The sequence below is a fragment of the Gadus morhua genome, chromosome 14, assembly GCF_902167405.1.
Source record: "Gadus morhua chromosome 14, gadMor3.0, whole genome shotgun sequence".
Classification (NCBI taxonomy): Eukaryota; Metazoa; Chordata; class Actinopteri; order Gadiformes; family Gadidae; genus Gadus; species Gadus morhua.
In genome coordinates this window covers 12,873,995-12,895,893 of record NC_044061.1, presented here as the reverse complement: position 1 = coordinate 12,895,893, position 21,899 = coordinate 12,873,995, and the positions used below count along the sequence as shown (strand labels likewise).

Below are 21,899 nucleotides of genomic sequence, written 5' to 3'. Positions count from 1 at the left end.
GTACCATTTGCAGTGATAAATATTTTGCAAGCGACACACGGGATGGTATGATGTGTTGCTCATAAAGGGATGGTGGTGTTGGGACTAAAGAGGGAAGCACTGATGTGTGTGTCACGGTCGGTGCAGGTGGTGTCAGAGGGAGATGGGAGAGTGCACGTGGAGAGCACCATGGGCCACTGTGTGTTCACCATTGAGGGGGCGGAGAGGCAGGACGAAGGGGGCTACTCGGTCATTGTTCGCAACCCAGCCGGGGAGGACACCGCTGAAATTAACGTCAAAGTTGTCGGTAAGAAGGAGTTCCCTGCCCCCCCCCCCCCCCCCCCCCCATCACCCACACACACACACATTCTTGCTTAACAAAGCAGTTGTAAGACCAGATACATCCCCCACCCCCCAAAATAAACGATAAACGAATACCTATGATGAATAATGTAGTCCAGCGGTCTCTGATATTCTCAGTTGTTCTAACGTCCACATGCCCTCCCCAGACGTGCCAGACCCCCCCCTGGCCCCCAGGGTGCTGAGTGTGGGTGAGGACAGCTGTGTGGTCCAGTGGGATCCCCCTGCGTTTGACGGGGGTCAGCCTGTCATCGGTAGGAACACATGCCGGAGGAACAAGCAGCGTTTCTTCTCCGATCAAGCCGGCGCTCATTAATCACTCGCTCCGTCAACAGGCTACGTGCTGGAGAGGAAGAAAAAACAAAGCTACAGATGGATGAGGTTGAACTTTGACCCCTACCCCGACACAACCTTCGAAGCCAAGAGGATGATCGAGGGCGTGGCCTATGAGATGCGGGTCTACGCTGTCAACGCCATCGGCATGTCGCGCCACAGCGCTGCCTCCCAGCCCTTTGTACCAGTCGGTGAGTCTCTTCATGGCACTCCACCTTCGTTCACCATGACACTTTTAAAAAACGTACGCTCTGGCTCAAGCAGAACAACTTTACTGCAGGTCACTTATTGTATTGGTGCAACGCAAGATAAAGACAAAGACAGTGACCGTGTAAGGGTGTGGCAAGGTGGATGATACATTCTGTCCCATTGTGGAACAGAAGGTATGGGTGACCTATTAGAAGTTTCATCAGGCGAGGGGCTTTTATTTGAGTGTCAGGGGGTGGACACAATTATGCTTGATGTAAATCTGTGAAGATTTTTGTTTAACTCACCTGTCTGAAATTGAGAGGCTGGCGAGCCATTGACATCGGTTACATTCCAGGGTAGTTTAAATGTTCTCACTTCTGTTGGACAAAACATAGCTACAGCTATGGGAGCTGCTAAACATTCGTCGGCTCACCAACTGCCCATTTTCTGATACTTACATGTTCATAGACACATAAAATATAATACTTGATACCATGACTAAATGTTGAAATTGTAAAAAAAATCAGAAAGAACTTATATTTCTGCCATTATTTCAACCCACAAGATTCTTTCTGGGTAATGGAGAGAGTCAGGGAAAGGTCACATGTTTAAGGGTTTTTTACACCTTAACTTATTTGCTATTTAAATTATTTATGCAAGTAAAGATCCTACACATCCTACAAATCCATAACCTTACTCACATGAACGCTTCTGAAGTGCATTCATGTATGTGTGCCTGTGTGTGTGCTTGTGCATGAGTGGTTGTGGCTTGCACACACATTTAAAATATTAGGTTTTATCGATCTTTTGCTAAGGAAATGAAAGCATGATGGTCTTAAAATTAAGGTCTCCTATCTGAACAAAACTGGCCCTGCAAATATATGATTTGATAAAAATGCAGGGTTCGTACATTTACGTCTATTATCCCTATTTGATAATAATGCTATACGCTCTACTGGACACGTGGGATGGCAAGTAGGCTAAGGTTCATATAAGGCGGTTAGCATCTGTACCAACTCAAAAGCACTTTTCTCTTGTGACATGTAACATGACATGCAACACTTTGAAAGTGAACATAGACACAGCAGCTCAAATAAAATGGTGTTTGTGACAGACACCTCTATAAGAGAGAAGCATTTAATCAACCGTTACCTGTTTTAATTTAGTTCTATCATCCGGGAAGTGTTAGTGCGATCTTCAATGTATCCCGGCAGCCCATCTCTCCTAAGACAGCTGATTAGGGAACCATCCACGGCATCCTTCTCTATAAATAAGACAATGTTAGCATGCAGCTCAGCCAGCTGGACCTTGAGCCTTGCTACTACTGGGAGAGGAAGACAATAGGGAGGAGGGAGAGAGAGAGAGAGAGAGAGAGAGAGACAATCGAGTAGAGCAAGGTGTGAGGTAAAACAATAAGCCCAAGTACGCAGACAAAGTTTAAGCAGCAGCAGCAGCAGTAGCAGCAGGCCTAACTAAGCTAGTAGGATGACGAAGCCAAAGCTCCCGATGACCGCCGAGAAGAAGCCAGTGGCAGAAGAGACAACCCAACCACCACCAGAAGATCCCGAGAAGAAGGAGGAAGAGAAGGAAGATCTAGACCTTGCAGCCCCAGATAATGGAACAGAGTTAAAGTCTGCTGAGAAGGCGGAACTCCACCTTGAGGCCCAAGAGGGTGGAACAGAGAGAAAGCATGTTGAGAAGATGGATCTCAAACTTGAGGCCCGAGATGGTGGAACAAGGGGAGAGTGTGTTGAGAAGGAGGGACTCGACCTTGATGCCCGAAATGGTGGAGTAGAGGGAGAGTGTGTTTTGAAGGAGGATCTAGTTCTTGTGGCCCGAGATACTGGACCAGAGGGAGAGTGTGTTGAGAATGAGGTGCGGCCAGTGGAGGGTGCTCCTGGAGAAGAAATCTCTGTCCCAGCTGCGGGGGAACCTACAGCACCATCCAACCGAGAGTCAACGGAGCCTGAACCTGAGATGGAACCTGACCAGGGACCTGAGCAGGAACCTGAAGCCGTTTGCAGTAGGCTTCTTTTGATTTTGAATTCTGTTGTGGTGGCAGTTGGATGTTATTCTGTCAACTAAAAAATAAACAAGAAAAATATAATGGTAATATAAGTTAGGATATAACTTACTTTAAACATGAGTATAGAAGTGCATAGATGTGCTTCTATTGGCAATATGACTGAAAGAAAAAGATAAGATAACAAATATTCAAACTTGATGAGATTGGCGTGGCCTGTACAATAAAGCAAATAGGCCTACAGTCTGTGTAATATTTAGTTATGGGGAAATAATATGAGGTTAGGCTGTGGCTGGATTGCCTAGCAAACCCCTCAAATTTGAGCAGGTCAACATTTGACTAAATCTCTGTGAAACAAGTATGAGTTGGTAATATAAGTATTTATCATTAGTTATACCTCATATTACCCCATGGACATTCTTGTCTGCTGTCAAAATCTGCATGTAAAACTTTGAGCAGTCAGACAAAGGTAATTTAGTTGGATGGTTAAACCATGTGTCAAGGAAGAGCATGCATAAGACCTTCAGCATATTTCTGGATTTGTGTGGTGCCAGAACTTTCTGGACTGTCAACGGGTCAATGAGTTGAGCCATAAAGTGGCAGTCATGAAGTTGATATATTTAGAGAAGCAGTGACAAAAATAGTTTATTATGCAATTTGATAACCTTGGGAGACAAGAACATCATGACCCGACCGGCCATAATGTAATTGGTCAACAATTGGTCAAATGAGAGTTAAACCAGATTACTGACATAATCATAAGCAGAAGACTCAAACACGTCATTGCCTACCCAAAGCTATGCAGCAGATTTGAATGCATCAGCCCAGCTTGGAGGTGCTCCAGGATGAGTCCCAGTTGTGTCGTCTGGACCACTGGCTTTCCTCAAGACCTGCTGTGTCCATGGTGGCTCAAAAATCTGCATGCTTCCACAACTCTCCAGCACCGGCCCAACATCAATCTGTCTATAACCATTTCTACTCCAATAATGTTGCATAATAATGATCAAAGATGAGTTACCCAAATGTCTTTTTCCCTAACAACATAACCTCCAGCTCCTCTTGGGGAGCACTAATTTTTCAAAGCCTAGTCGGGAGCCATGAACAGCAGCCACAGGGTCTTTAATCAGACAGAACATGCAGGATGTATTGTTAAAGGATACCAAATAAACTCAGCTGGGAAGCACTCAAAGATAAGGAGAAGTGTCTATATTTTTGAGTTCCTAGATCACCAAATTCCTCAGCCTAGACCAAGACTTAGTTCTCCAGGGGAACAAAGTCAATAGCTTTCTCCAGGTCAACTGCAGGCTATGTAATAGTTTAATTATGGATACCATCTTTCTTCAAATGATCGATAGCTTTTGAGTTAACTATTAGTAATCAAAAAAAGGGAAACAACCTCACCAGTCTTACTTCCTCACTTTTGGTGACGTTTATATGATATAAAAGCGCCTTCAAATTAAGATTTTTTTTTTTAGAAGCCATCAAAATAAAATCCTGCATCTAGGCCATTCGACCAATCAGAAATGTTTTGCAAAAGTTGCTGGATCTTAATTCTAACCCTAGTCCCTTTCGAGGACAAATTCCTCAGCCCCTGTGATTGTCCAGACTGTCACAAGAACCTAAAGATTAGATCCCCTGTTCCAGAGTTCGGACTGTATGAGTTTTCCTTCCAACACACTGGCATGTGTTTTTGCCTAAAAACTTGCATGACCGAGAAAATCCCAAAGCAACCAAAGCACTGGCAGGCTTTTGAAACTTCCTGGCAGCTGCCTGCAAGGTCTAGAACATGCTCCTCTGGTGATCCATGTCCCGTCTCCAAACCTCTTCCGGAGGTAAGAGTTGAGACATTCCAAGCAAACCCTCCCTGTGCACTGTGGCTTACTGAATCTGTCCGACAGTTTTCACCACCATCTGATACAACTCACCAACAGATGGTTATTACATTGTTTTACAGCTCTGCTCCCCTCGGCACTTAAGTGTCTGCAACAAGTGACCTCAGATCTGATGAAAAAGATATAGTATTAAGTCGATCCCCTCTTCTTATGCTCAACATTGGTTTGCAAACTCGTGTTTGTTTTGAACAAACAGTCAGGGTATGCATTAACATTTGTTCTGTCTTCCCCTAGCTCCTACTAGCGAGCCCATTGGGCTGTGCATTGATGACATAAGCAACACCACCATCTCGCTGAAGTGGAGGACGCCTGAGCGGGTGGGCGCAGCTCAGCTGGAAGGATACGGGGTTGAGTACTGCAAAGAGGGCAGTAAGTACCCACACCATAGCAATTTGATAATGGGGGGGGGGGGGGGGGGGCAAGACAAGGCAAGGACATGACCTATTACATGTGAGAGAAACAATTTTAAATTACAAAATGATCATGATCATACCCTTCAGTCTGGGAACAGGCAACATTAGCCCTGATAGCATTAGGTTCTGCCAGTCACCTATTTAGAGGAGGCTTTTGTCTGGATACCATTAGCATGAGAGCTTTTATGATGGTAAGTGCATCAAGCGGGTTTCAAATTGCCTGCATGTTGGAGTTTGATAGGGATTTGTGAAGCTAAGACACCATTTTGTGTTGTTACCTTCCTGTCCACACGTATAAATCAGATATCATGAAAATCCATTTGCAGTAAAAGCCTTGACATGGTCTCATTCGCGTTCGACTCAAGAGTTAAAAGCGACTGCCTTCTGTTTTGATTCTCTTATCACAGCAGATGAATGGGTGCCAGCCTTTGAAGGTCTGATTGACAGAAACTCTGTGGTAATCAAAAATCTTTGCACTGGAGATAAGCTGCATTTTCGTGTGCGGGCCTACAACATGGCTGGCCCCAGTCCCCCCGCCAGACTGGCCCAGGCCGTCAGCATCCAGGAGATCATGCGTGGGTATTTCTGAAATGATATCTGAAACTATTTTTTTACAGTAAGGTTTATTTTTCTTCTTGTAATAAACGTAAGGAAATCTAACCAGGTTCAAAGATAGGTGTCTCTATAGATGCTTTTCATAGAGTAGAACACTGTGTTTGTCCTGCAATGACACCTCTTTGAAAAGGGTCTATTCAGGTTACATACATATTTATATCTACATATATATATATATAAATATTCATCTATATCTAGCTGGGGACTTTAACCTTGCATGCATGTTGCTGTGTTGAATATGTATTAATGTTCTTCCTCTTCACATGGCCTGAACAGAGCGGCCCAAAATCTGGATCCCAAGAAACCTTCGGCAGACTCTGGTTAAGAAAGTTGGAGAGAGCATCAATCTTGTGATTCCATTCCAGGTACACTTTAAACTGAGTCAAAAAGCCAGCTGAATCCAATTCTAATTACATTTTTTTATCCAGTTCATTAAATCTACTCAGGAGTATCATACTTTAGCTAACATTGCTCATTGCAGCTATTTCAAATTGCATCCCAAAATTTGGGGGGTTTGCTCTTCCTTAAACTTGTCTTTGGTCATCAGTTTATGTCAAGTGGGCTAGCTACGTATATGAAAGATGCATTCAAATAAATGTCCCCAATATGGACCAATTAACATGATCTAATGAATCGTCCTTGTGACTCAGTGTATTGAATTATATTGTTCATTTTATGTCATGGTTTCATCCTAATATAGGGATATTACGCTTATATTGTTTGCTCATCCTCATATATTGACGACAGGCTTATGTCATGCGTTTCTCCTCATGTATTGATGTTATAATGATGTCCTATGTTCATCCTCATATACATATGTTATGTTGATATAATGTGTGCATCCGATGTACGGCTGTGACACTGATATAATGTGTTCATCCTCATCTATGGATGCAGGGTAAGCCAAGGCCCACGGTGAGCTGGAGCCGAGATGGTGAGCCCCTGAAACCCACAGAAGTCAGCCTCCGCAACAGCGACACAGACACCATCCTCTTCATCCGCATGGCGGAGAGGACACACTCTGGGAAATATGATCTCCAGGTGCAGATTGAAAACGTTGTAGACACAGCCAGCATCCATATACAGATCGTGGGTGAGGACTACTGAGGCAGACGGGTTTCAAACTTGGTGACGAAAAACTTGGTACTAAAGTTAGAAGTTATAAATGTCCTTTTTAACAGGTTACACTTTTGTTTTGGACAGATCTTCCAGGATCCCCTCAAGACCTTAAGATTACGGACGTTTGGAGTTTTAACGTTGCAATTGAATGGAAGGCACCGAAGGACAATGGAAACTGTGATATTATTGGTTACCTTGTTCGGAAGGCCGACAAGAAGACCATGGTATGAAGTATCCCGGGTTACCCTTTCCAGGCACACATTGAAATCCATCTTTAGATCATTCTTGAAAACTAACACCAAGACAAGACATTTACTACCCGCCTTGAGACAACCGGATATGTCAGTAATACTTGATGTATTTTTTGAAAATATCAAGCGTTCGTATCAATGGCCGCCCTAATTGTAGCAATATCTATCCTGTTGCTCATTCACTGTTTGAAGGAGTGGCTTGTTTGGTTTTCTCTTGGGACGCTTTCCATTAACCACAATCGGCCTCAGGTAGCTTAACTCCCCATTATACAGACTCCAATGGGTCGTATAAATATATGTACACCGAGTGCGAGGGGGAATGCGGCCCGGGATATTTTAGCCTCCCTTGTGACAAATAACTACATGGCCCTCCCTGGGGGCCAGGAGAAGTGATGCATTCTGGGTGTTGGATGTGTTGGATGTGAGATATTAAACCAACACCTTCCCCAACTTGTTTGACGGAGCACAGAGCCACCTGGAATGCCCTAATCATAGCCTCATAGCACTGACCCCACATTGGCTGACTGTCCGACCATACAGATATTTGTCCTCCTCTCCTGATGATACCCCTGGTCATATTTCACTACTTCATTATTAGGTTCACTTCATTTATCCTGCACCCCAGAGTGACAAGTGTGTGTGTGTTGTGTGTGTTTGTGATTATCATGTTACAAAGAGCATTATCTGTTGAATGTAAGGCATTACAGGTAGTTCTAAATCGATCATGCTGCTTTGTTTGCATTAACAACATTACACCTTGTGAATTTAAATCAAAACACAGATTATCCATAGATCAGTTGCCCTGCTGCTTAAAAAATATATGGAATGTATGGATACGTGAAACTGAGTCATGTGGATTCTTGAACAGGAGTGGTTCACAGTGTTTGAGCAGCACAGACGTACCAACTGCGTGGTGTCTGACCTGGTCATGGGGAACGAGTACGTTTTCCAAGTGCTTGCCATAAACCAGGTCGGCCTAAGCCCAGAACCTTGCAACTCCAAGGACAGCGCCTACATCGAGAAAGCAGGTGGGCATTGTTGCACATGGACCAACGCTATCAATCACAGGTTCATGCTCTCTTCATCATGAGATGGACGACTTGTTCACCATTGAACTCATTCGTAACTTAATATCAGGTTTCGACTAACTCTAGCTCAACAAAGAGCTGGACATAATAAGGGCCAAAACAGACACATCATCCCCAGGTTTTCACTTCTTTCTCTCCAGGTAGCCGCTACAAATCCCCCAACTACAAGCAGCATGACTTCTCGGAGGCAGCTAAGTTCACCCACCCGCTGGTCAGCCGCTCTGTGATAGCGGGGTACAACGCCACGCTCAGCTGCTCCGTTAGAGGGATCCCTAAGGTACTACTTTGGTACAATTACAATTACAATTAGGGCATTTAGCAGACGCTTTTATCCAAAGCGACTTACATCGATTAATACACACATTGACACACCGACGGCAGAGTCAACCATGCAAGGCGACAGCCAGCTCGTCAGGAGCAGTTAGGGTTAAGTGTCTTGCTCAGGGACACATCAACACTCAGCTAGGAGGAGCGTGGGAACAAACTAGCAACCTTTCGGTTACAAGGCAACTGCTCTACCTCCTGAGCTAAGTCGACATCGCCACAACATTCCATCCTCTGAGGATTACAATTCCTCCTTTCCCTGATTTGGGGGATCTTAACTGTGTCAGGGGAGAATGTGAATCAAACTTTATCCTCATCAACCGATGATTATGGTGCTTGATGTCCTATCCTAAAACATTACAAAATAAAAAAAGATGAATTGCCACTGGTCCCTGTTCCCTAGTCAGTGATCCAAAGGACTTCTACATTTATTAGCGTGTGAATGCTACTCTTTAGCTTATGTTATCCATGCTTATGACATGTTATTTCAGGTTAATTGTTACGTCTACGGCAACAACGACTTGATATGTAACAATAGTTTGTGCTTCATCAGCCCAAAGTGACCTGGTACAAAAACAAGATGGACATCTCCAACGAGGCAAAATACAGAATGTTCAGCAAGCAAGGCGTCCTGACCCTGGAGATACGCAAGCCCTGCACCTTTGACGGAGGGGTCTACACCTGCAAGGCGGTGAACGACAGCGGCGAGGACGTCGTGGAGTGTAAACTCGAAGTTCGCTGTGAGTATGACACAAGAGCAAAGCCAACCCCCGCCTCACACCGGTGAAACCACCGGGACGGAACCGCCACGCCCCGAGCAAAAGGGGTGACGCCACTGCGCCCTGCTAATGCATCTCAACCTGTGTTGACATGCTTCCTCAGAGGAATCTACCACTGATCCGCCGATGCCTTCTCCTCCTTTACTTTTTCAATGAGGTTGCTTTCACCTATAACTGCTGTGTTGAGTTTAAGTCCGACTTGAATATGTTGGGTCCACTGTGACCGTTGCTTGTGGCCATTTATAAAAACACACCTTTCTGTCTTGTCTTGCAGCTCAAATCTATAAAGAGGAAAAAAAGAGAGAAGAAAAAAAAGAGAAATGTGGAGGATCTGACTGAAGAAGAGCCTGGGATTTCAGGGCCAAGTGGGCAAATGTGTTCAAGATAAATACGATGATATCCGTTATTTTTCACATTTTGTGTTTTGACCACTTACCATTTTGTGTGACCTATTTACCAATAATGAGAACTGTTTGTCTCAGTCTTATTTATCATTCGGCTGGTTTGTGGATTTTTGTTCTGGCATTCAGTATTAGTATTCAGAAATAATAAAAACATCTGTGAAAACAGTAATTAAACGCATTCAATCCTATGTTATACTGCTAAAAAGTAGGTAGACTGATGTGATGACAGCCAGTTGGTTGTGATGCAACCTAGAAGCCTGGTAACGCTTTGCTTACGACACCTCACGACAACCTAAACCTAATCCAATATTATTTGTCATGTTAACAGTGTATACAGTTATGATTACATTTAGGCCCTCTTCGAGATGGTTTGGTTTAGGTTACAGACTGTTAAGTTTAGGTATTATGTGAGGGATGGTTAAGTTCAAGTTTGATAGTTCATGTTAGAGATAGTGATGTGTAGGTATTTAGTTAATGGTAGTTAAATTTAGGTACGAGGCTAGAGATGGTTATCTTCATGTATTACGTTAGAGAGTGGTTATATGTGTGATTAAGTTGAAGCGCTGTTGTATCTCTTCTCTAAAGATGGTTCCAAGGTAAGGGTGTTAGAAGTATAACAGATGGGCTCAAAGACAGGGTATAGAGAAATAAAAGACTATAATCAAATAAGGTTAGTCGGCCGGTGGACTGGTGTAATGGAAGGTTGTTTGACGACCATACAATACAACACCCCGGGATTGGAAGGCCAACACTGCTAAACTAAATGAACGCAGTCATATGGGATGGCAAATTTAAGTGTATTTAAGCGTTCAGGAGTGAGGTTTACCATAGAAGACTCATGTAAACCCTTTACATTGTGTCAATTTGGTCCTTCTGCATTGCAAGAGGATTCTTGATTATGAATATAAGTGAAAACATTTGTTGGGCAATGAAATCTCCTATAAATACAGCACCATCAGTAAACTCTTTTAGCAGAGGATTTTATAGATTTACATCTGAGGTTGAGAACTATCAAAGCAAATACAAATGGAAACAAAAAAGGAAATGTTGGCAATAATAATCACATTTTTACAATACTTGTTTCAAGAGGTGACAGCCACCTGTATAGTTATTTCATCTAAATATTAGTGTTATAAAAAACGATACCAGCCGGTGAGATGTTCCCAGAAAAGACTAGTCTTCAGATATTTATGAAGACCGGGAGAAATGCAGTTTCTTAATTTGGTCTTCCACGAATTGTAAGTAATTATCTATTCTTCCCAACTACCAAGATATAATTAAATGTAACACACCAGTCCCCTCTGTATGCACCAAGTACAGTTTCAAATTTGCCAAATTAACATACTTTGACCCTAACAAGTTTGAATAAAGGCAAATCAAAACCAATTCAAAAGCTATGCTCAGTATCTTACCTGGGTCCACATCATGGGTCATTAAGCTACTGTACCGCTCCGGGACTTTACTCCATCCGTAGCTCCCCTAGCAGCAGGCTGGGGGTTGAAGAACATTACCTTTAGCCATTTAACAGATGCCTAAAGGGACTTGCATAAAACCATCTGCTAAATCATAATCCAAAGTGATTGCCTGTGCCTTCAAGAGAAGCAGGTGGAGTCCCGGCAGATTGCCTATTACATTACAGTAACAACTTGGCAAAGTGAATACATATGTCATTAGATTTCTTTACCTTTTCTGAAAAGATGGGATTAGTGTATCCCGGAAAGACTCTTGTGGCCACAACTGCCTGCATGGTAGATGCATTCAATTGACTAGGTTAAATACAATTCACATTGGGGCAAAGAGTTTCTCCAATCGACAGATGTCTGCAAGATGAGTGTTGTTTAATTTACTAAATATTTGTATATTAATCGTTAGGATTAAAAAAAGGAACAGGGGTCTCGGGCTCTTACTGAGTACGAAGTCGTAAAAATCTGTAGCATTAGAGATCTTTAGCACCTGCTAATGGGACATCTTGAAAAATGTCTCCCTGTTTGAATATCCTTGAAAAAATTTGTTGTTCCTGAATTTAACTTCTTTCTTAAATAAAACAAAACTAAAATAAACAAATGCAAAGGAACTTTAATAGTTTATAATTGGTAAAAAAAGAAAGAAATCACAGTATATAGTACATACAGTCCTACCACAATTTGCACCTAACTGAAATTATGATATACAGCCAGATGCATCAACATGAAGCCAGAAATGCAAGGAACATTATAATAACAATAGGAAAAACAGACTGGAAGAGGTAGCTCCCTTAGTTTGCATCCCATTTTGATTTGTTAGATTTCTTTGAAAATAATTTACATACACAATCCAAAATAACATTTCTAAAGTACACTGACATTTTGAACAGAGGAAAATAATTAAGGTTTGGTGTCAAAGGAAACGTCGGAACATATAAAAAAGCCTGTAGAAAATAAATTCAAAGCGAGTAATTCCGATGCATAACGTGGACAGAAGAACAATTTGTTGATAGATGACTTTCCCTACACTGCCTAAATTCCTGAGCTCTCAGGTGACCTGCATCCATGTGGCACAGCATGTGGCTACATGCTACATGGGTGTTTCCACCATAGCGTCTGTGCACTCATGCTCCAGCACAGAGCACACCACACCCGCCGCACCACCCTATGTAGCATCTCGCACAAAATGTCCTCGGAGGAAAAGTTACACCGATAACCATTAGATGGCCCCCTACCGCGATAGTTATGTATGAAGTTCATTTTATTACAAAGATTATGCTGAAAAACGAGTCAATCGCCGACTGCTAAATTTGAATCGGACTGTGAGCACGCAATATGTGCAACTTAAGACTACAAATTACATGTTGAGCCATCATTGAACATTTACAGTACTAACATACAAAAGGAACAGGAAAAAGTATTTGGATTGAATTTTCACGAGAGGTGCTCTAATGGTAGCGAGTGCTGGGGTTATGTGCATTCATCATCCAAAGGCCACCATTCATATACCTGAAGTTACTGCGACCCACACATTCTTGCTGCACAAAATAATAAATTAAAGCAGCACACGATACAACCCAGCACGGCTGTTGGAAAAACAGTGATATTGGCTACTTTTTTATCACATTCGTTGTCATACTTTTTTGTACAGTGAAAAACCGCTTCTGATTAAATGACGAATCATTTGTCATGCTTTCACAAAATGCAAGTACAGGGTACTTAACCGTGACAGAGAAGGAAGAGTGGATTTCGATTAGATGAGAAGGGTTTGGTGTGCTGCACGATTTGTCCTTATCCTATCCCCCTACCTTTAAGACCCCTCTCTCTCTGTTTACCCCCAAACCTCTCCTGAAGGTACAGTTCATTAAAACTAAACAAATGAAGATGAATACCATTGCTACAATTACCATAAAGTTCCACAGCGACATAGAAGTTTAAAATAATATATATATATAGACGATATTTGAGCACTAATAGCACGTACAGGTGAAGCGGAAATGGGCACAAGAACCGTAGCTAGAAGTGACAGGTTGAGGTCCGTAAGATACTCATATTTAGTCCAACTTGAACCGAGAAGCAGGCACTGGTAGCAAGGACCTCCTGAGTGACATCCTTCTTGGCTAGCTCGCGCGCACGCTCAGTTACATCCTGGAACACCAGCAGCGGCCCTGTCAGTTCACATGACACACCGTTCCCTTTAGGCGTTTTGTTTAGAAAAATAAGTGCTTTCCGAAGAGTCTATTGACAGGGTAGTCTGCACATTACACAAACGAGGCTCGTCGGACACGAACACACGCACGCACACACGCACGCACGCACACACACACACCTCCGGCGGGCTGTCTTAGTCCTTGATGCGAGGTATGTTGTACGAGTAGTGCACCAGGGGGAGGCCTCGGCTCTGGCAGAAGCAGGCGCGGCCGCAGGCCTGCACCTGGTCCGAGCTGTCGGACAGGAACGAGTCCCCCTCGTCGGCGCACTCCGACTGGGCCGAGGGCGTGCCGCGGTCGGCCCAGTAGCCCTCCGACCGCGGGCACGGCGCCGCGGCCCCCGCCATCAGCGTGGGGCAGCTGTGGGACTTCACCAAGTGTCTGCAGGCGGAGGAGGACGAGGAGGACGAGGAGGACGAGGAGGAGGTCGGGGGAGGCAAGGCGCAGGTCCTGGCGCGCAGCGCCGCCTCGCACTGCGCGCACACCGCCACCGCCTCCCCGCAGAGGGGCGCGTAGGCCCCGCCGCAGCCGTACGCCCCCAGCGCCACGGGCCCGCCGCCGGCGCCTCCTCCTCCTCCTCCTCGTGCGCCCTGGGCCCCGGCGACCGCCTTCGCCCCGCCCCCTCTGGCCCCGCCCCCTCGCACCCCGGCCCTCAGCCGCAGCCAGTCCTCCCTGAAGGCCGGGCTGAAGAAGACGTAGAGCACGGGGTTGAGGCAGGCGGGCAGCGGGAAGAAGAGCAGCACCACCGACTTGGCGATCTCCGGCCCGCCGGCCGCCGCGCCCGACGCGGCGAGCAGCGGGGCGAAGGAGAAGGCGGCCAGGGGGCAGAAGAAGACGCAGTTGGTGAAGATGAGCCAGGCCACGTGGCGCAGGGCGCCGCTCTGCCCCGGGTCCGCCAGGGCGGTGCGGCCCAGCCGGCAGTACAGCTGGGTGTAGACGGCGGCCGTGAACAGGTAGGCGAGGGCGTTGAGCAGCACCAGCGCCAGCGCCACGCTCAGCGCCGCGCCCCGGCCGCCGGCGAAGGGCAGGCAGAGCGGCGACGCCGAGGGCTCGCCGGAGGCCGCGCGGGGCAGGGCGGCGGCGGCGGCGGCCACCAGCGCCAGCGCGCCCGCCGCCGCGCCGAAGCGCCGGTCCCCCCGCAGGCAGGCCGGCGCGTCCCGCCGCGGGGACGGCGCGCTCTTCCGGAGGACGGCGCGCACCGCCGCGCCGCGCTCCACGGCGGCCAGCGCCAGCAGGAGGACCGCCCACTCCGAGGAGAAGACGGCCAGGGCGCCGGCGAGCGCGCAGCCCGGGCCCATCTCCCACCACACGCCGAACTCGGCGAAGGAGCCCCAGGTGGCGAGGTCCAGCAGGGAGAGCACCGCCACGTACAGCGCCGTCAGCAGGTTGGCGAGGGCCAGCAGGCCCGTGAGCAGCCGGGCCCCGGAGAGGGAGGAGCCCTGGGGGCGGCAGGGGCCCGGGCCCGAGGCCCGACGCATGGGGCCGAAGGTGACCACCAGCACCAGAGAGTTGAAGACCAGCGCCACCAGGCCGATGAACCACACCGTCACGCGGATCATCCAGTTGCCCAGGAGATGCTCGCAGGGCTTGAACGCTCCTGGAGACCGGGGCGACAGGGCGGAGGGCTCTAGTTCTACTTGTTGATCTCAAGGCGCTCATCTAGACGCTGCCCACCGACAAACCCTCTTGCCCCATATATCTAGTCAGCCACTTCTGATAACACGCACAATTTGAATGCACTGATAAAGAAAGGTGATGGGTGTTAAAGTGAATAAAGACATAATAAAGTAACCACAAAGAAAAACAATCGTAAATAAGGATCAGTGGGGTCACTTTTAAGAGAAGGATTACAGTTGTTTTTATTGCCTTTACATCCATTGCCTTGAGTGTGTCACAATGACCGCGGAGAGCAATCATTCAGCTATGTTGCTGCCTACCTGGTGAGGGGGTGCAGCGCATTATCATTGAGATTCTCTCAACATCTTCCCCATCTGAAGAGAAAGAACAGGCAATCATTAGCCATTCATGCACCGGAAGATACAACTAATAGCTATATTAGCACTGGGAGAAAATAAACCAGTGCAACCTATCATCTAATCAAGCTGATGGAGACACAGAGTAGAAGAGGTAGGAACAAAGAGAACATAAAAATTTGGCGCTTGCTTGAAGTGCCTAGAAATCGCGTCAGGCAGTTGAATGCAGTTCACGTCTCACCTGTGGGTTGCTTCAGGTCGTCAGCTTCTGAATGACCCATCATGGGGCTACAGTCCGCAAAAGCACAGCACTGGTAGGCATACGGCGCAGAGAGTGATCTACGGAACGGAAATAACATCAATGGCCGGGCTTAACAAAGTGCTGCTCTCCATCCGAAACACTATTTCACCACACAACCACATCCATGGGAACCGTAGAAAGGAGGGGGGGGGGGGGGGGGGGGGAGTGTGGAAGACCGCAGGGAGAGAGTTGTAAAATCTCAGAACAAAGTCTCACCGCAGTTTCGGCAGGCTCTTTGCACTCAGCATATTTTTCATCTGCAGGTTCCCTGAGAGCTTCAGCTGGCTGAGCGAATTCAGACCCGTTGTCGGGACCCCCGTGAGAGAGTTCATACTCAGGTCTCTGGGATGGTGGGAGTGGAGGGGGGAGATCAGGTCACACGTATGAACACAACAATAGAACAACGTACACAAATAAAGGTCCAAATGGAGTGTGCTGTCTTCTATGCTGGAGTGGAGAAGAAGGGAAACAAAACTCACAGGTTTGTAAGTGCGGTCAGGGAGAGGAAAGCATCTCTGTGGATGGATACCATGCCATTCCTGCTCAGATCTCTGCGGAGAACAAATACAATTTACATTTAGAATACCAGCATATATTGTCTTAATCTGGTCTTTATTTTTATTTATTTTTTTTGCGCGCGTGTGTGCGTGTGCGTGCGTGCGTGCGTGTGTGTGTTTTTCTCTCATGGCCACTCACAGCAAGCGAAGAGAACCGAGTCCATGGAAAGTGTCTCGGTTGATTTGTTGAACGTGATTCTGTTGCAGGTTTCTGTTGTTTGGACACAATTTGCAAATAGTTTAAAAGAGAGATGAAATATGAGTTAGTATTTTCCCCAGTGTCCCTGTTGACATTATTCTATTTTGAAGGCAAGGTGCGTAGTTGAGACCTACAGCTCCTGCAGTGCGACACATCCGTGGAAAGACGGTAGCGCCTCTATCTGGTTATAGGACAGGTCTCTGAAGGACGAGGACAGGAGAAGGGAATTATATGTACAATCAAAACAAGTCACGTATGCCTGTTTTCATAGAACAGAACAGAATAACCTTCACGGTCTTCACAAAATGATCACATTTAACCAACTCAATCCATTCATTTCATTAACCAGGTACTTTTTCCAGTAGAGAGAATGGAATGGCTGGGGCAAATAAGTTACAAACAAATATTTAATAAACAGGAAGAGCGAAACCCGGTCTTGTAGGGGATGATTATACCAGACAATTTGTCAGAGGACAACAACACATTATGTCAGTATAATTTCAGGGAATTTAACATTTTAAATAAAATAAAAATAGAACTAGCGAAACTTTGTACTAATGGACAGTATTCAAAAACGACATTTCATAACTCAAACAAATATCTACAGGTGTTATTCTGTTGTACGGTTACACATAATGACGATGAGGAGGAGGTCTCTCTTACAATGTGCGAAGCAACTTCAGGTCTTCACACAAATGGGCTGGAATGGAGGATATTTTGGTGCCAGTTAGGGTCCTGAAAATCAAAGCAACAACTGCATGTTAGCACTATAATGAGGTGCTATTTCATGATAGACGGTCATGGATGAGTTGACGTTTTCAGGTGAATGGGGATGTGGAGATCAGCTACTTACAGACTTTCCAGGTTGTTAGTGGAAGTAAGGATTGGGAAGTCCTGCATCTGACTGGCGCCACGCAGCATCCTGGCACACAGATCACATGTAGAATTACATGACAGTCATTCCAAAGCATGAGCATCATGTTCAGCATCGAACAGACGTACGACGTTAACTGATTACGGTTCTTGTAATGTAGTTATGTATTACAAAGGTGTCACGCTGAACTATGACCACCTTAGGGCCCGTTATCAGGCAGTAAAGCCGATAAGGAGGACTCCAGACTGTGGGACTTACAGAGAGTGCAGGTCGGTTAGGTTCTGGAAAGCTGTAGCCCCGACGAACGACAGAGGGTTGTCATAGAGGTGGCTGTAGGAGCAAGCACAATGGGATGATATTCAACCTCCAGAATAATTTCAACGTGCAAAAATGGCACCATCTTCTGGACATTACAACTCTGAGGCCAAGCTACGATCACTCTGCAGATCAGTGTCTGGCGAAGGCAGACGTGTATGTGTGTGTGTGGCTTGTGAAGGTGGATGTGTGGGTGTGTGTGTTTTGCGAAGGCAGACGTGTGTGTGCATGTCTTGTGAAGGCAGACGTGTGTGTGTGTCTTGTGAAAGCAGACGTGTGTGTGTTTGTCTTGTGAACACAGACGTGCGCGTCTTGTTGAGGCAGACGTGTGTGTGCGTTTTGTGAAGGCAGACATGTGTGTGTGTTTGTCTTGTGAAAGCAGACATGTGTGTACATGCATGCCAGCCCAGTATACGTCAATATTTGTGCAGGCAAGTGAACAGCACTCAAACAGTGGGTGGGGTGTGACCTTACATGGTTCGCAACAGAGGGTTTTTGTGGAAGGCACCTTCAGGTATGGAAGCTATATCGTTGCTATGGAAACCACTGTGGACAGAACACACACAGCAATAGTAAATGTCATACATTCAAAATCGGTTGGAGATTAACGTATTTCCTATTTATTAAAAAAATGCAATCATAGTAAGCTTAGATTGTCTGAGCCACAAAGGCTGTGAATTGTGCACAGCAAACCATTCAGATGAAGCAGTACATATATTAGGAAAACTAGGACAATTCCCTGGAAATTTATAGTGTATTTGGAGAGTAAGGGTACCCCGCAACATGGCTATAATGGTGGGGAACTTCTCTGAGATTGAGGACACAAAGAAACTACACATTAAATGGTTCCCTTTGTGTTAAAGGAAGGGAAAATCTAAAGCAGCTTCCACACTAGAAAATGTTATTGGAGCCCCTTGCAGAACCTCTTGTTGAAAATACCCTGAATACAGAAAAACAAATTCCAAATGCAAATTACACCATCTCAACCTAATTTAGACACTGGGATTCTTGGCAAAGATATGGCTAAAGGTATGCAAGTCGAATTTGATTCACAAGGAGACAAATAATATCAATATACTCACAGTTCCTTGAGTTTAGGCAGGGCCTCTATTGCTCTGGGAAAAACCATGAGGTTGTTGAAGTTGAGGTCTCTGAGTAAAAATACAAAACAGCAACCCTGAAGTTAGCATCTACTGCTGTGCATTTTGTGATCACACTTTCACATCACACATTTACCTTTCCAAGTAGTCTAACAACATCCAATAACTAGGATATTACCGGGAAGAAAGCACCATAGGGAAAATACTATTCAATCGTGGTGCAGTGATTGCATCGATAATGACCATATATTTTCTGATTTGGGTTTTACGGGGTCATATTTCTTTCTTCATGGCTTTGCAAAAGTTTGGCAAAGTTAGTGTCTGTTGCCAACAGGCCGGACTGCCGCTAAAGTAAGTATATTTGTGTGGCAACAATGGCAAGAGGAAGCAGCAAACAGGAGGGCAGATATGATAACAATCATGGACTTTGCTCTATTTATCCTGGAGCAATTACAGGAGGAAGTGGACACACTGACATCAGGCAGACTGAAGTGAAGGTGGGTGGGGTGCACACACACACACACACACACACACACACACACACACACACACACACACACACACACACACACACACACACACACACACACACACACACACACACACACACACACACACACACAACTTACAATGTCTCTAAATTGACCAGCCCGTTGAAACAGTGCTCCCCAATCTCTTTTATCCTGTTGTTATGGAGATGCCTGAAATAAATGAAATAAAGACAGTAAGTTACACTCACAGATTTAGACACATGTTCTTCCACACAAAAATAAATGTAAAAAACACTCACAGCACCACCAGACTGGTAAGGTTCGCAAAAGCATTGTCTGGGATGTAAGAGATGCGGTTGAGTGCCAATGTTAATGCTTGAAGGTTGGCCTGGTGTCGGAGGGAACCAATGGGAACCTCCGTAAGGTTGTTGTCATCCAACCAAAGGTGGCGTAGCTGCTGAAGTCCTTTGAAGCTGTCCTCTGGGACCGAGGTGATGTGGTTGGCATCCATTCGCCTAGAGGACCGAAACAAGACTCATGTCTCACAACACATCTCATGTCGATTATATGTTTATAATGGCTGGTCAACCTCTGTCCTACAGTTCTTTCGATTTGAAACTTACTCTACAATACTCAAATATGAACTACACACACTCATCATTCACATCCACATATGTTGGATAATTGTATCTTGTGGAGTACATTGCTGAAGATTTGGGAGATGTCTGACAAAAACAAAACAATGCTAAACCAGTATGTTGAAAGTGCTAAAAATTGTTGTGGGGAGATGAACCATGCATTGCATTATGTAAGATTGAGCTATACTTGTGAATGGGAAACGTATGCTGTGATTTAAGCGACCGTGCAAATGCCAGCACCATCGTTAAACCTCACCAACACACTCCTTTATCAGTAATCTCTTCTTTGTTGTCACCCTTTTGCAAAGTTTATTATTTGCTGTGAGCAAAACAGTCGCTTTATTGATTGACAGATAGCTCTTTAGGGCACGGGCTACAGCCTGCCAACACTGCCCTGGTGCTGATAAAAACATTATTCTTCAATCCTACAAACATGCAGGCACACACTCACACACACACTCCCCCACTGACCCAGCCACCCACCCACACAAGACGGGGGGAGGGGTCTTAGGGACAAGGGGGGTGGATGAGGGGTGATAATAGCTGAAAGCTGGATTTCCACCGTGTGTTTAGCTCCGACTCCATTAGTCGTGCTAGGACTGAAGAGGCCCGAGGTGAAAGGGCTTCCTACAGAACGAGTCGTATACACAGTCATGGCCCCCAGGGAGATTAACCAAACAACAATCAAAATGGGGCATTGAAGAATTCAAGAGAAACCGTATAAACTTGCAACTTGAATTAAATCTGCATGTTAAAATGAATAAATTGCAAGTTAATAGAAAACGACGAAAAGTCATTTTAAATGGTACTTCAGAGCTATTGTGGAAAAAGGATTTGCTTTTAATGCAGGGAGATAGTTATTCAACACATTACATAAACACACATGTGCGTGTGCATTAGGGCTGGGTATCACTAGGTACCCCACGATACGATACTATCACGATATTTTACCCACGATAACGATAATATCACGATACAGCGATTCTGCGATTATCGATATATTGCAAGAAATTTCACCCACGATACATCACGATATCTGTGTCACTGAAGAAATTCAGAATTTATTACAAAAACATTTTATGCAAAGCAGAGGCGTCGTCAGCCCCTTTTTACTGGGGCACGTGCCCCAGTAAAAGTCTCCAGTGCCCCAGTAAAATTCCATTGATCATTATTAAATTCATCTGCAGAAGCGCCGCTCTCGCTATGGAATCGGCAGGATTCATCAAGTGCATCTCCTGCTGCCTCTGGAGTCTTCAGTCGAGCCTGCCTCTTACCAGCCAATCAAAAAACGAAAGGGGCTACATAAAAGCCAATCAGAAAATACCCCTGCTGTATCTGGGTAAGATTTAACGCAACAACCAATGAAAAAAATCGGTTATTTACGGATTCGTCCACGTGACTCTTCTGAATGTTTCAGTGGTAAAGTGTGTCAAGTATGACCAAGTGTTTCTTTCTGTTCAATAGTCTAGATAGAACTTTATCAATCCCCTGTAGGAGAAATTTGTTAATAAAACAATAATGGTAAAAAAAATAAGGAATCTCCCACTTCCGGCTTCCATGAAAGAGAACCATACTAATTCACGCAATAGCGTTGATGCAAATCTAGCATTAAAGGTTAATTTAAGGAAGTTCTCTCCAGTCACGCTGAAACTAGTTTGCTAGTAGTAGCGCTTTAATTTGCAGCGTAAGAGAATTCTGAGAAATCTGAATGCTGACAAAATTCTCAGAATTCTGACACTGCAATTTATTTGCACGCTACGACTAGTGAACTACTTTAAAAAAAAAACTCGACACTGCGACCAGGCGACAAATGACTGGGGAGAACCTTCTTAAATGAACCTTTAATGCTGGATTTAATTATCAGAATTCGGATTTTATCCAAGTATTCTGACTTTATTATCAGAATGCTGAATTTTATCTCACAATTCAGAGTTAATTAGCCTATTCGATTTCTGAATTAAAATTCTTGTGATGAATAATCTACATTTGTACAGTCGATGTGCAGCACT

At 45.1% G+C, this 21,899-nt stretch overlaps 2 protein-coding genes across 13 annotated transcripts in view; one reads left to right on the top strand and one right to left on the bottom strand.

Annotated features, from left to right (window-relative positions):
* Positions 1-9,938, top strand: part of mybpc3 (myosin binding protein C3) — a 28,158-nt gene extending 18,220 nt beyond the window's left edge. For all 12 annotated transcript variants that reach the window (XM_030376950.1, XM_030376947.1, XM_030376945.1 and 9 more), the window contains 12 exons: positions 127-286; positions 489-593; positions 675-863; positions 5,011-5,145; positions 5,597-5,764; positions 6,081-6,169; positions 6,702-6,897; positions 7,008-7,147; positions 8,043-8,202; positions 8,403-8,539; positions 9,140-9,326; positions 9,640-9,938. In XM_030376950.1, coding sequence (XP_030232810.1) covers positions 127-286; positions 489-593; positions 675-863; positions 5,011-5,145; positions 5,597-5,764; positions 6,081-6,169; positions 6,702-6,897; positions 7,008-7,147; positions 8,043-8,202; positions 8,403-8,539; positions 9,140-9,326; positions 9,640-9,704 — 1,731 coding nt within the window. In that variant the 3' untranslated portion in view covers positions 9,705-9,938. The remainder of the gene's footprint in view (positions 1-126; positions 287-488; positions 594-674; positions 864-5,010; positions 5,146-5,596; positions 5,765-6,080; positions 6,170-6,701; positions 6,898-7,007; positions 7,148-8,042; positions 8,203-8,402; positions 8,540-9,139; positions 9,327-9,639) is intronic.
* Positions 9,939-11,825: 1,887 nt separating this feature from the next.
* The window catches only part of lgr4 (leucine-rich repeat containing G protein-coupled receptor 4), a 31,623-nt gene continuing 21,549 nt past the window's right edge, over positions 11,826-21,899 (bottom strand). The window contains exons 5-18 of the mRNA XM_030376952.1: positions 19,552-19,767; positions 19,391-19,462; positions 18,744-18,812; positions 18,136-18,207; positions 17,605-17,676; positions 17,326-17,394; positions 17,136-17,207; positions 16,607-16,672; positions 16,413-16,484; positions 16,196-16,267; positions 15,933-16,058; positions 15,657-15,754; positions 15,380-15,433; positions 11,826-15,039 (exon numbers count right to left, since the gene is read on the bottom strand). Coding sequence (XP_030232812.1) covers positions 13,577-15,039; positions 15,380-15,433; positions 15,657-15,754; positions 15,933-16,058; positions 16,196-16,267; positions 16,413-16,484; positions 16,607-16,672; positions 17,136-17,207; positions 17,326-17,394; positions 17,605-17,676; positions 18,136-18,207; positions 18,744-18,812; positions 19,391-19,462; positions 19,552-19,767 — 2,593 coding nt within the window. The 3' untranslated portion in view covers positions 11,826-13,576. The remainder of the gene's footprint in view (positions 15,040-15,379; positions 15,434-15,656; positions 15,755-15,932; positions 16,059-16,195; positions 16,268-16,412; positions 16,485-16,606; positions 16,673-17,135; positions 17,208-17,325; positions 17,395-17,604; positions 17,677-18,135; positions 18,208-18,743; positions 18,813-19,390; positions 19,463-19,551; positions 19,768-21,899) is intronic.